This window comes from Pimephales promelas, chromosome 18, assembly GCF_988280905.1.
Source record: "Pimephales promelas chromosome 18, fPimPro1.hap1.1, whole genome shotgun sequence".
NCBI classification, from domain to species: Eukaryota; Metazoa; Chordata; class Actinopteri; order Cypriniformes; family Leuciscidae; genus Pimephales; species Pimephales promelas.
The window spans coordinates 1,897,501-1,912,464 of NC_142786.1; the positions used below are offsets into that span (position 1 = coordinate 1,897,501).

Consider the following 14,964-nt stretch of genomic DNA (forward strand, 5'->3'; position numbering starts at 1 on the left):
GATATGTGTAAAGCTGTGTGTGTGTGTCTCTGTGTGTGTGTGTGTGTGTGTGTGTGTGTGTGTGTGTGTGTGTGTGTGTGTGCGCATTTCTCTGCACTGGTAATCAAATGAAGGTGGTCTTGTGTAACTCTCCTGTCATCACTTTAAAAGACCACCATGATTTGTCTGTGTCAGTGGGTGAGACACACAGCTAAGACTGGCAGTGCCAGCTGTCTCTCTGTCAGATGCCAACGCCCACGTTACAGCCAATCAGAACACAGTACACGATCACACCTCCAGCTACAGCTGAGCAGACAGACAGACAGACAGATAGATAGATAGATAGACAGACAGACAGACAGAGATATAGATGGATAGATAGATAGATAGATAGACAGACAGACAGATAGATAGATAGATAGATAGATAGATAGATAGATAGATAGATAGATAGATAGATAGATAGATAGATAGATAGATAGATAGACAGACAGACAGACAGACAGACAGACAGACAGACAGACAGATAGATAGATAGATAGATAGATAGATAGATAGATAGATAGATAGATAGATAGATAGATAGATAGATAGATAGATAGATAGACAGACAGAGATATAGATAGATAGATAGATAGATAGATAGATAGACAGACAGACAGATATATAGATAGACAGACAGACAGACAGATATATAGATAGACAGATATATAGATAGACAGACAGACAGATATATAGATAGACAGACAGACAGATATATAGATAGATAGATAGATAGATAGATAGATAGATAGATAGATAGATAGATAGATAGATAGATAGATAGATAGATAGATAGATAGATAGATAGATAGATAGATAGATAGATAGATAGATAGACAGACAGATATATAGATAGACAGACAGACAGACAGATATATAGATAGACAGATATATAGATAGACAGACAGACAGATATATAGATAAACAGACAGACAGATATATAGATAGATAGATAGATAGATAGATAGATAGATAGATAGATAGATAGATAGATAGATAGATAGATAGATAGATAGATAGATAGATAGATAGACAGACAGATATATAGATAGACAGACAGACAGACAGACAGACAGATATATAGATAGACAGAAAGACAAATATATAGATAGATAAACAGACAGACAGACAGAGATATAGATAGATAGATAGATAGATAGATAGATAGATAGATAGATAGATAGATAGATAGATAGATAGATAGATAGATAGACAGACAGACAGATAGATAGACAGATCTGTCTGTCCGTTGGAATATTTATATATATATATATATGGACGGGTGTGTCTTGACTCGTGTAACAGTGTGTGTGTGTGTGTGTGTGTGTTCTGGCGCGTCTCTCACCTCTCGTTCCTCTGGCATCTGTCCTGTCCTGTGACACGTGAGCAGACATTAGACATCAATGACAGGCGACTCCAACACGTGTCAGCTGACCTCACACCTCACGTCCCTTCACAGCGTGTGTGTCTGAGTGTTGATTAGAGATGAGCAGAGGTTTTAAAACAGACACACACACACACACACACTCATGGACAAATCAAGGCCATTTGAACTGGCAGTACGAAGGTGTTATCCAGACTGAAACTGCATCGAATTTTCTGCAATGTCTCATATGCAAATAACCACTCAGTTGGACAAAAAAATAATAATAAAAATGCAAAATAATAATAGTTATTTCTAAGATTATAACTGAATATGACAATACTACTGTTTAATGTTGCACAAAAATAGCTGGCAACATACAGGATACAATGCAGTATTGTACTGGAAATGCTCAACTTCCTGTTTCTACACAAATATTTAAGATTTATGTATTTGAATTGCATACAAAACATCAACTTGCACAGTTTTAATATAGACAAGCCAATATATGCATAATACATGCTAATTATAATGCATATTCCTGGTATGGTATGATTTATGATAAAAAAAAAATGAAATACACAATAACCAGGTATATGAATTTTTAATCAATCATTTAATCAAATGAGTTTCAGTCTTTGAACTATTTGAATATTGTTTTTTCCACAGCCATCCGTATTCAAACTTTTTAAATTAATGCATTAAATTGTGTTCACAATTATATTATGTATGTTCATTATGCATTTTGAAAACAGTTTTAAATATATGCAAAGAGCTTATAATAAACTAGTTTTTTTACACTTCAGGGCCACCGTATTGTTCTGTAAAAATAATTTTATATCAAATGAATTATGCCATAATAGGAAAGATTATGGATAGAGAGAGAAAGAGAAGGAGCTCGTATTGCCCAAATCCTAGTGATGAAGAAAGATCCGGATTGACTCTGATCCCTGTGGATCTGCAGAAGGAAAACGGACATCTACACGTCTCGCTTCATGTGTGTTTTCATAAAGGGATGTCAATTACAGTCAGTAAATATGTGTGATCATGCTAGACCCAGCAGGAGGAAGTTTGTCGATTATTTACAGACAGTGAAGTTAACATGCAAACACACTTCTGCATTTAATACGAATGCTAATAAAAACACGGGACTTTTGAGTTATTGTGCCAGTAGAGCGGCTCGTTTCCTCCATTTCTTCGGGTGGAAGAACTTGCTTTGATCGTCAAAGCGGGAATAGCGCTGAGTTTTTAGTAGGTCAGACAAAGTTTAGGGTGTGTGTTGAGGTGATTCTGCATCTTCAGATCATTAAATGGTAATTCAACTCGATTTCATGACTGCTGCTCATGAAAAATTCATCACGTCTGACCGAGTTTAGGAAGAAAATAGGTCAGCAAACCAGAGAAAATCATACTTGTGCTGCCTGTCAAACACATTACCAGGAGGCAGTATAAGAAACAGTGCATTTCTGTTCCCTTCTCAGTCCAGACACACTGAACACAACAAGTGTGTGTGAACAGACAGGCAGACGAGCGAGTGTGTGTGTGTGATTTTGACCTTTAAAGCTCCACAGCAAGTGAGAACCTTTATTGACGTAACTGTAATCTGTCATTAGTGTTAACAGAGCTCAGCTTCACCTGACCTTCACTGAGTGGACGACACTAAATACAGGTGTAAACGGGGCCTAAAACCTTTCAAGTTCATTGAGGTCAGAGGTCATTAAAGGAGTAGTTCACTTTAAAAAAAACTTTGGCTGATAATTTACTCACCCCCATGTCTTTCTTTCTACAGTCGAAAAGAAATTAAGGTTTTTGATGAAAACATTCCAGGATTTTCTCCATATAATGGACTTCAATGGGGACCAAACGGTTCAAGGTCCAAAAGACAGTTTCAGTGCAAACTGCAAACTGTTCAAAGGGCTTTAAACGATTCCAGACGATGAATAAGGGTCTTATCAAGCAAAACGGTCGCTCATTTAAAAAATAAATAACAAAGTTTAAGTTTTATAAGCTCAAATGTTCACCTTGCTCTGTTCTGTGATGCGCGTTCGTGACTCTCCTGTTTGAACTCGTTCATCAAAATGAGCGAGTCATTTCGTTCATTTCGTTCGTTGAATGAACCAAATGTCGAAAAAAAATTCGTTCATTTTGATAAACGAGTTCGAACAGTCACGAACGCGCATCACAGAACAGAGCATTTGTGCTTATAAAACTTTAACTTTTTTTTTTTTTTAAATGAGCGATCGTTTCGATATAAAAAGACCCTTATTCATCGTCTGGAATCGTTTAAAGCCCTTTGAACCGTTTGTAGTTTGCTCTGAAACTGTCTTTTGGACCTTGAACCGTTTGGTCCCCATTGAAGTCCATTATATGGAGAAAAATCCTGGAATGTTTTCATCAAAAACCTTAATTTCTTTTCGACTGAAGAAAGAATGACATGGACATCTTGGATGACATCAGCAAAAGTTTTTTTTAAAGTGAACCACTCCTTAAAAACACATTCGACCAGATTGCTGGCTTGCTCATTAGACCGAATGCGTTTTCGTCAGAAAAGACCGTCTGCTAGACGTTTTTCCAGCTCCTCGTTGTGCGTCAGTATGTTAGGAATCCCTCAGTGGGACGCTGGAGAGTCTTCAGGAGCAGGGCTCATCACGAGATACATCATTGACGGCTTTATGGCTGTCGTTTCTCCAGACTCCGCTCACACACAAGCTCTTTGTGACTGAGCAGCTCGGTCAAAACCACAGTATAATGAGTGACACACAGTTTTATAGGCCGCTATTCTGGGTTACTCTGTGGTCGTGTGCTGCACAACTGGTGTTGATTGAGTCATGGATTTTTTAATAGCCAATACTGAAAAAAGAACATTTATAGAACAGTGTGCAATTTAAAGATTACTGTACAAAAGTTTAGGGTTTCGGTAAGAGTTTTCAGGAAGAAACATGTCCAAAAGTGACTTTTTATTTCAAATAAACGCTGTTTTTTTTAACCGTCTATTCATCAAATGGATCACGGTTTCCACAAAATAATACATTACTTTATTCCCCACAACGTTGTATACTACAGTAGCATAGGCCTACTAATTTAATACAAGACAACCCCTTTTCGATTAAATGTTTAAAAAAATCACTAAAGCGCCCACTGAGAAGCCAAAGCAGATTTAGAAAGCAGCGTTTAATGTGTCAGTGTATTGCTTCAGACTTTGCCCACACACACACATGCCATCATCACATCCTTGCATTAGCAGAAGCTTAAATAGAGCCATTGTTTGACGCTGTACATGCATTGTTTCATGATGTTGAATGCTCAGTTTTGAACAATGGTCAGAAAGGTCAGTTTTAGAAACGTATGACGTGACGCATCACCAAACGGGCTCATGAACCCGATGAAAACAAGCGTTCCTCTCATCTCGCTAATGCAAAGTGATGTGTGTCTGGAGAAGTGCACGTCTCTCTCTCTACCTGAGCTCTTCTGTATTCTTCCGTGCAAAACAGAAATAAACACTGACGTTCGTTTCACACAGCGCTGACCGAGCCACTGACTCCAGCTGGGAAAGCAAGCAGGACATAAAGAAAAAGATAATATGAAACTAGTATAGATAAATTCACTTACTAACGTTAAATCCAGTTTTTTAATCTCCTGTCATGAGTTTAAAGCTGAAATACTTAAAAATAAACACTTTTATAAATAAAGGTTCTTTATTGGCACTGATGGTTCCATTAAGAACCTTCGAAATCCACGGAATCTTTCCATTCCACAAAAGAGTTCTTTAGAATTTTAAAATGTTCTTCGCACTAAAAAAATGGTCCTTATAAGAACCAAAAATGGGAAAACCCCTTTTTAGACGCTGAGGAAATTACAATTATTATTGGATTCTACAACTGAGAAGAGCCTCGTGGTGGATTTTGGAGCTTTATGAAATATACATTAGCTTCTTGTTTCAAGCTGTTGTAGTTTTCTTTATGAATTATTCAGCTGAATATAGATTTGAGAAATGTAAATGAGAAGCTCATCCCACAGAGAGACAGAGCCTGGTCATGTGATCCACTAAAGCTGAGCGACTAATGCCGTGTCTGATGAAGCTTTATGATTCATTGTGGTGAAATTAAAAGAAAACTAACAATTAAATTGTGGTAACAGTTTAGCATAAGATCCCATTATGGGAATAATGCTAAATAATGTTAATAAATGTAAAGTGGTACCAACTGAGCTCACTCTAATTCTTTCAGAAATAGAAACTTCACTGGAGAGTGTCTTGTTGCAATGGCACTGAATTGTGGTATTTGCCTCATTAATATTCAGTATTGACAGCAGTTGTTTACTACGGTATCTTGGTAACACTAAGGATGTGGCATCATCGTTTACGTAACAACATGTGCACACTTGAATCTGCTGCGAATGCATTGCAGGAGATGAGACAGTTTCTGCTGGACATGAATTATACATTATGCTTCAGAAATTATAGCGTATTGCATTCATACTAATTGCTTAATATATATACTGTACAAACAAGCCAAACTAGTCCTGAAACTGGTGATATTGTGATGTTTCAGGCTCAGGTTGAAGCTCAGAGAGCCACACAGGAGTATCAGCGGGCCATGGAGATCCTGCGGGCCGCGAAGGAGACCATCGCTCTGGCCGAGGAGCGTCTGCTGGAGGAGGACAGTCGACAGTTCGACTCGGCCTGGCAGGAGATGCTCAACCACGCCACCCAGAGGGTGAGACACACAACGCCACTCGCCATAAACATGCTGTGCTATATTATATATGAGTTACAATATTCTGTTCTATGCCACGCAGTTAATGTGATTCTGAACCGCTCTGATTGGCTCTTCCAGGTGATGGAGGCGGAGCAAACCAGGACACGCAGTGAACTCGAGCACAGAGAAACAGCGACCAAATACAACGCCGCCATCAACCACATGAGACAACTGGAGAAGAAGCTCAAGCGCACCATCAACAAGTCCAGGTCAGAGGAGGACCATCTCTCCATCCATCCATCTCTTCATCTATACATCCATCCTTCCATCCACTTACCCATCCATCCATCCATCTATCCATCCACCCATCCATCTATCCATCCACCCATCCATCCACCATCCATCTCTACACCTACCCTTCTCTCCATCCATCCTTCCACCCATCCACCCACTTACCCATCCATCCATCCATCTCTCCATCCATGCATCCACCCATTCATTTATCCACCCATCCATCTCTCCATCCATCCATCCATCTCTCCATCCATCCATCCATCCATCCATCTAATCTATCCATCCATCCATCCATACATAGATCCACCCATCCATCCATCTCCCCATCCATCTATCTCTCCACACACTCACAAATCCATCCACCCATCCATCCATCCATCCATCCACCCATACATCTCTCCATCCATCCATCCATCCATCCATCCATCCATCCATCTCTCCATCCATGCATCCACCCACTCACCCATCCATCCATCCATCTCTCCATCCATGCATCCACCCATCCATTCATCCACCCATCCATCTCTCCATCCATCTCTCCATCCATCCATCCATCCATCTAATCTATCCATCCATCCATCCATACATAGATCCATCCATCCATCCATCCATCCACCCATCCATCTCCCTCTCCACACACTCACAAATCCATCCACCCATCCATCCATCTCTCCATCCATCCATCCATCCATCCATACATAGATCCATCCATCCATCCATCTCCCCATCCATCTATCTCCCCACACACTCACAAATCCATCCACCCATCCATCCATCTCTCCATCCATCCATCCATCCACCCATACATCTCTCCATCCATCCATCCATCTCTCCACACACTCACCCATCCATCCATATCTCCATCCATCTATCCATCCATCTCTCCATACATCTATCTCTCCACACACTCACCCATCCATCCATCTCTCCATCCATCCATCCATCCATCCATCCATCCATACATCCTTCCATCTCACCATCCATCCATCTCTTCATACATCATCCCACCCATCCATCCACCCATTTATCAGCCTATCCATCAATTCATCCATCCATCCATCCATCCATCCACCACTTTATCCATCCACCCACCCCTCTATCAATCCACCAACCCATTTATCCATCCATACATCAATGCATCACTCTGTTTTTGATATACATACACTACTGCTCTAAAGATTGAGGTCTGTAAGATTTGTTTAGTAAGAAATGAATGCTTTTATTCAGCAAGCACTCGTTAACTTGATCAATCAACAGAAAATCTTTGTTCGCAGCATTTATATAAAGATAATACACACAAATGTTGCAATGGACATAAAGAGGAGACACCCTAAAATCTTGCTGAAACAAGTTCTGCAGGACATGCATCATTCATAATGATTCATTTCAAAAACATATTTGGGAATAAAATTATGTTTGCTTCAGAAAACCCACAAAATGTTTCCTCTCTCTCTCACATAACTGACCCAAACTCTGTGTTTCCCCACCCCGGGCCTCTGCTGTGCATGGAAGTGTAGCTCAGTGTAGTTCAGTGTGGGCCGTCTCTAATGCGTTCCAGATGTGCGTCTGCTGATGGAATGTGAGAGCTCTGCTGTTGCCATGGAAACCGGCTCTGAGACTCACTCTGTTCTAACCGTGCTCTTTCTCTCCCTCTGCAGGCCGTACTTTGAATTAAAGGCCAAGTATTATCTGCAGCTCGAGGTACGTCAGTTTTTATTTGCCACAAAATAACTCGAAATACTTTTCATTAAAAAAATCTAAGATTACTTTTTTAATTTATATTTATATAAATATATTTATAGATCTTTTTTATTCATTCATTCATATTTATTTATATTTTATCTAAAGAAAATGAAGGCTATTTTTAAAACCATTAAGTACCCTTAATTCTCATTACTGTAATATAAATAAAATATTTTATTCTTATTTTATATAATTGGAAATTATTTAAATTGTAATGATTTATGCATCATTGTAGTTTTTGTTGTGGTGAAATTAACTTCTTTTGATGTATATAAATCATTGTACTACAGTATTTTTTTAATATTTTAAAATTTAAATATAAATTAAAAATAACATTTCTCAAATATTTAAAACATTTTAGTATTTAAATTACTATTATTATATTATTTATAATATAAAAATACAGTATATAATAAACTAATCTCAGGAGAATCACCATTAAGCATAGTGGAAATTACAATAAATAAATAAATATATTTTTTAAAACATACAAGCGCATTACAGTAATGAGACTACTTCAATTAAATGTATATTATTTAAATATATTTAATTAAAAAAATGTATTGTTTAAATATGTATATTTTACATATGTTTTAAATACAATATGTAATACAGTAATGATCATCTCAGAAGAATCATCATTAAGAATGATAGAAATATAAAAATAAGACAAATAAATGTAAATAAATAAATATATAGATAAATAAATTTAAATACATACATACAAATAACAGGCGCATTACAGTAATGAGAATTTGGGGATAATGTGCTAATAATATGTTAATAAAAAACGTAATGATCCAAAAGTACCCTTCTTTAGACATTTTCTTTAGACAATTTTTTGCATGTCATTTGAGATTATTCCTTTTAAAAACATAACTAACATGTAGATTTTGATAATAAATATATGCTTTACCTTGTCCTCCTTCTCCCACACAGCAACTGAAGAGACGGGTCGACGAGCGTCAGGCTAAACTGACCCAGGCCAAAGCCGAGTACCGGACGGCCCTCCGGAACCTGGAGACCATCTCGGATGAGATCCACGCCCGGCGCCGGCTCTCGGCCATGGGGCCCCGGGGCCGCGGGGTGGGGGCCGAAGATGACGGGGCCGCTGCCGACGACATCACCAACTTCAAAATGGAGTCTGACGGCATATCGAGTAAGTGGGATCATACATAATGTCATTGAAATTCAGTTTTTAACACATACGCCAGTCCTGAAAAGAAACATTTCACAAATATAAGTTCACTTAGTTTAAAATGGTATATGACATTTTACCCAATTCAATACAATTCTTACATTTTAAGTGATTTTTGTATTTTTTTGTGGCACTGTATAAGCGAAAAAGTAGTTTACACCCATTTCTCTGATCCAAAATCATTCTGAATTACAATCAATCTTTTATTTCAGTTTTACTTTAGAGCTTAAAGGGTTAGTTCACCCAAAAATGAAAATTAGGTCATTCATTACTCACCCCCATGCTGTACCAACCCCGTAAGACCTTCGTTCGTCTTCGGAACACAAATGAAGATATTTTTGATTAAATTTGAGAGCTGTATAACTACCACATTGGCTCCTAAGGGACTGCCTCTTGACGGCCCAAAAAGTCAATGAAGAAAATGTTTAAATATCCCAAGTGACTACCGTGGCTCAACTATATGTTTATCAAGCGACGCAAATACTTTTTGTGCGAAAAAACAAACAAAAATAACGAGTTTATTCGACTATTTTTTTCTTCCTTGTAGGCCAGAACGAGACTTCCTTATAGATTTCCACGACGCATGCGCGAGAATTGCGATCTGAAGTAGTAAGCTGGTGTACGCAGATCGCAAATCTCGCGCATGCGTCGTGGAAATCTATAAGGAAGTCTCGTTCTGGCCTACAAGGAAGAAAAAAATAGTCGAATAAACTCGTTATTTTTGTTTGTTTTTTCGCACAAAAAGTATTCGCGTCGCTTGATAAACATATAGTTGAGCCACGGTAGTCACTTGGGATATTTAAACATTTTCTTCATTGACTTTCTGGGCCGTCAAGAGGCAGTCCCTTAGGAGCCAATGTGGTAGTTATACAGCTCTCAAATTTAATCAAAAATATCTTCATTTGTGTTCCGAAGACGAACGAAGGTCTTACGGGGTTGGTACAGCATGGGGGTGAGTAATTAATGACTTAATTTTCATTTTTGGGTGAACTAACCCTTTAAACTAAACTCAAATTTGAAACTGCTGATACCAAATCATTTTATTTTAGACTGACTATATAGTTTTTATTCAGTTTCACTTCAGATGCGCCTGTTTTAGATCCGAGAGACGAGACGAAATCTATATATTTTATTGCATCAGATAATGAAATATCACATTTGACCATTTCGCGTCAAACAAACTTCAATTTGTGAAATGTTTGTGAAATTTTATAATTTCTAGTCCCTCTAGTAGCCAAAAATAGTTGTAATATACACTTCCAAGTAAGCAAGAAATAGCAACTAATAAGAAATGGCAACTAATAATATTAGAAAATGCTGATGTGACTTCTCTACAGTGATGTCAGTGAATTTAGAGGACAGCGGCACCGGCACGACCTCAGAAGACGACCCCGAGACCCAGTCCACCGGCAGCCTGAGCTCCACGTCTGCAGCTCTGGACCTGCCCTGTCCGTTCCCCTCCTCTTCCTCCCCTTATGCCCTGCTCTCGTCCTCCTGCCCGTACCCTTCCTCTCCCTGCGCCGGCCCTGAGCTGCTCCAGCTGCCCGGCTCGGGGTCTCTGGAGGGCTTCGAGCAGGAGTCCCCGGTGTTGGGCCCTCGCAGCGAGTGCAGCGGAGCCTCGTCCCCAGACTGTGAACAGGAGCGAGGTGAGAGCCAGCAGAGGTTAAACCATGAGGAAGTGTGGAGGCAGCAAGCTACCGGCCAACTAGCGAGTTTTATTCACTTGCTAAAGACAGTTTTACTTACAAGGAATTGTGGAAAAATGTTGATTGTCCACATTTAAAAAAAATATATAAATTTTTTTAAATTTATTTAACATTGTGCTAGAGGTAGCTAATTTGCATCTGTGGTCCCTGGACAGGATGTTGTTACATAAAATTACAGCCCTCCATTACAATTCAGAAAAAAAAAGAAAACAATAATAATAATATTACATCACAAGATGAAAAAATTACAATATCACAATATCAAATCACAAAAATAAGAAAAATCCAAATTATCACATGATTGATTTATGATTTATAATAAGATTATGATTTTTCTTTATATATATATATATATATATAAATATATATATTAAATGTTTCTTTTTTATATTTGAATTTTTTTTTATTTATACATTTATGGTATATTTCAGCTTACCTCAAGGGCATCCAAGATGTAGGAGTCTTTGTTTCGGCAGTATTTTCAATTTTGATATTTTTAGGTCAAACCGTTCCTGTCAGTCATATAATGCAGGTCTATGGTCACCACCTCAAAGAGCATGCACAGAGAAGTCCAAATTAAACATGATTTAATGACTCGTAAATGTAAGTACACATTGATGGCCTAAGACACGAAACGAGCGGTTTGTGTGAGAAACCGAACAGTATTTATATCATTTTTACCTCTTGTTGCCACAAAGCGCCCGCGGCCTCAGATCACTTGGACATTGCTGTGGTTACAAAAGGCAAAAACGATATAAATACTCCTCGTTTTCTCACACAAACCGCTCGTTTCGTGTCTTAGGCCATCAATGTGTACTTACATTTACGAGTCATTAAATCATGTTTAATTTGGACTTCTCTGTGCATGCTCTTCGAGGTGGTGACCATAGACCTCCATTATATGACTGACAGGAACGGTTTGACCTAAAAACATCAAAATTGAAACTACTGTGGAAATAAAGACACCTACATCTTGGATGCCCTTGAGGTAAGATAAAACATACCAAAAATGAATTTCAAAGTGAACTATCCCTTTAAGAAATGAACAGATTCTGAACATTTCTCTGTGCTTCTGAACAGGGGAGAGAGCGGAGGGCGCAGAAGTTAAACCGGGCAGAACGAACAACATCAGCCGTCAGAAAAGCTCTCGCCTGGAGAAGAGTCTGCGCAGTTTATCCCTCCAAACCGCAGACGACGACACGGACACTCGTTCTTTCACTGTGACCTCCAACACACCAGCAGTGCTGCTTCTCAACAGTGTTTAACCTCCCGCTCTATAGGAACACACTACAGTACGACGGGAATCGATTATCATCTCAGTGTTACGGACATCTCATCTCAGACTGGTTTAAAACTTTGAAAACCATGAAAGTATTAGAATCGGCATGCAGGCATCAGCTATGACGTGATATTGAACTGTTCATCATCACCGAGTGGATGTTCTTCATGTCTGAAGTGTTCGTGTCGTGAATGGACACTGTTTGCCGCGGCGTCTCAGAGTCTCACTTGAAACCACTCCATTTTGATTGGTGTTGAAGACACACACACTAACGTCACCTGATTGTGTAAATAAAGCTTACGACTGAAAGCGGCGAGTGGGAGATTTCTGCACTTGTTTTTCACTGCGATTAACTTTCTCTATAGTCTTAGATTTACTCCACAGGTCATTACGTGACGAGGGACTCGTGTAGTTCAAAGCTATATATTTATACTCAATGTTTATCTCGTCATCATGATGTTATCGATGTGTTTTCATGGCACAAAGTTGTTATTTGTGTAATAAAGAGATGCTCACAGCTCGAGTCTCTTTCCACGGTTGTGATTTCACACAGTGAGATGTTTTTATTCTGAAACAGAGAGTCTTGATCTTGAGATCTCGCTAGACATCAGGGCGAGTTGCATAAACTGCTAAGACTAGTCAGTTACGTAAAAATTGGTCTAATTTGATGCCAAACAGTAAGACTGATTACTGATTAAATTATGAAAAATGTTGGCGGTGGCAGGCAACTTTTTTTTTTTATTTCTGCTGGCAGGGAAAGAGTTGATAGTAAGTGACTATAAAGGTTAGGTTGAGGTCACAATGCCATTGCTTACATGGAAAGGGGATGACTAAGGTTATAAAATAATCAAATGAAATCCAGTTTGTTGAAATTATTATATCAGAAAAACTGGCCAACGTAATATTTCAAAATAATGTCATCCCAAAAAGTAAGAACTGTAAAAATACATGGTATGCTGTATGCATAGATAGACATTATGTGTAATGTGAGGAGTCATTTTCTGACAAGTGATTTGATATAAATTTGAGTGCTCATGATAATTCAGTTAAAAAACTAAGATATTGTAGCATTGGGAATACCAGCTGTTGGTTGGAGGTAGTCACAAGCCATGAAAGCATTGGGCTATTAAGTACACACATTTCTAATAGTGCTCAAGATGTTGAAAAGACACTTACCTGCAATGTGGGTTCTTCTGCGGTTCTTCTTATTTGGAAGGAAATTGGAGATTGGATTTACCTTATACATGGTCTTCTTGGTGATAAACACTTCTACCACAGGGTGTCAGCAAAGCACATTTTGGATTCATGATGACAGGTTTCATTATTGCAGCAAGATGAGTTTTGTTGACATATAGGGGTTACATTTATGACCGAAACAGCTGACTTTGAATGCTTGATATCTGGAAGAAAAGAAAAGGGAAACTTTTAGTAAGTCTGGGATGATTTTTACTGTACATTAAGATTTTCTTTCTATTCGCTATTTCTTAGTTATGACAGATATAAAATGTCTTTGCACTCATTTAAACTAGTTGCAGGAATCTCTTTAACTCTCTCACACAATCTCTCCCCAATAGACTTCACATGCGTCCAGCGTTTAGTTGATCCTGATAAGCTTCTTGTTCCAGCTGTAAAAATGACAACTTTCTTCTTCCACAAGGAGGTTTGCCGTCACGGCATCTTTGTTTCCAGGCGGACCGTTAAAGGGATAGTTCACTTTGAAATTAACTTTTGGTATATTTCAGCTTACCTCAAGGGCATCCAAGATGTAGGTGTCTTTGCTTCCGCAGTATTTTACATTTTGATATTTTTAGGTCAAACCGTTGGTCTGTCAGTCATATAATGCAGGTCTATGGTCACCACCTCAAAGAGCATGCACAGAGAAGTCCAAATTAAACATGATTTAATGACTCGTAAATGTAAATACACATTTATGGCCTAAGACACGAAACGAGCGGTTTGTGTGAGAAAACAAACAGTATTTAAGTCGTTTTTACCTCTTGTTGCCACAAAGCGCCCAAGGCCTCAGATCACTTGGACGTGGCTGTCATTACAAGAGGTAAAAACGATATAAATACTGTTCGTTTTCTCACACAAACCGCTCGTTTCATGTCTTAGGCCATCAATGTGTACTTACATTTACGAGTCATTAAATCATGTTTAATTTGGACTTCTCTGTGCATGCTCTTTGAGGTGGTGACCATAGACTTCCATTATATGACTGACAGACAAAAAGATGGAAAAACAACAAACTACTGGAAACCACAACATTAGATGTCATTTTTGATGCCCTTCCCTCGCTAACTAACTTCCCTTTGCCTCGTTTCCTACTAGATCACTAGGGATCAACTATGGAGCTGATTTATTATTTACAGTTTAAAAAAAAAAAAAATTAAGTCACTTGTCAAGGAAATTTGCGAGAGGAAATATTTCAGTTCCCTAAAAAGTATTTGGGCCAGAAGTTATCAATTATTACAGGTGTGGTGAAACTGTGGCCATGAATATGATTTATGGGGTGATCGTACAGTACAGTACAGTATGTGCAATCACATATTGTCCTGAAAACAGTTTTGATTTGATTAGTAAGGATTGATTTTGTATGTTGAGTGTGTGGTAATGTTATTTGTACTGTGTGTACATGTGATGTTGGCTACTGGTTGCGTTAA

At 38.4% G+C, this 14,964-nt stretch overlaps 3 protein-coding genes across 3 annotated transcripts in view; 1 reads left to right on the forward strand and 2 right to left on the reverse strand.

The window, feature by feature from the left end:
• The window catches only part of LOC148970855 (uncharacterized), a gene marked incomplete at its 5' end in the record, with an annotated part of 7,118 nt that extends 6,246 nt beyond the window's left edge, over nucleotides 1-872 (reverse strand). The window contains one exon of the mRNA XM_089123138.1: nucleotides 734-872. Coding sequence (XP_088979264.1) covers nucleotides 734-872 — 139 coding nt within the window. The remainder of the gene's footprint in view (nucleotides 1-733) is intronic.
• The window catches only part of mturn (maturin, neural progenitor differentiation regulator homolog (Xenopus)), a 26,778-nt gene extending 17,605 nt beyond the window's left edge, over nucleotides 1-9,173 (reverse strand). The window contains exons 1-2 of the mRNA XM_039678493.2: nucleotides 9,035-9,173; nucleotides 1,367-1,489 (exon numbers count right to left, since the gene is read on the reverse strand). Coding sequence (XP_039534427.2) covers nucleotides 1,367-1,415 — 49 coding nt within the window. The 5' untranslated portion in view covers nucleotides 1,416-1,489; nucleotides 9,035-9,173. The remainder of the gene's footprint in view (nucleotides 1-1,366; nucleotides 1,490-9,034) is intronic.
• Nucleotides 1-12,824, forward strand: part of sh3bp5a (SH3-domain binding protein 5a (BTK-associated)) — a 21,467-nt gene extending 8,643 nt beyond the window's left edge. Inside the window, exons 4-9 of the mRNA XM_039678444.2 lie at nucleotides 5,935-6,099; nucleotides 6,220-6,350; nucleotides 8,034-8,076; nucleotides 9,058-9,277; nucleotides 10,654-10,962; nucleotides 12,103-12,824. Of these exons, the coding sequence (XP_039534378.2) occupies nucleotides 5,935-6,099; nucleotides 6,220-6,350; nucleotides 8,034-8,076; nucleotides 9,058-9,277; nucleotides 10,654-10,962; nucleotides 12,103-12,287 (1,053 nt within the window). The 3' untranslated portion in view covers nucleotides 12,288-12,824. The remainder of the gene's footprint in view (nucleotides 1-5,934; nucleotides 6,100-6,219; nucleotides 6,351-8,033; nucleotides 8,077-9,057; nucleotides 9,278-10,653; nucleotides 10,963-12,102) is intronic.
• Nucleotides 12,825-14,964: the final 2,140 nt, after the last annotated feature.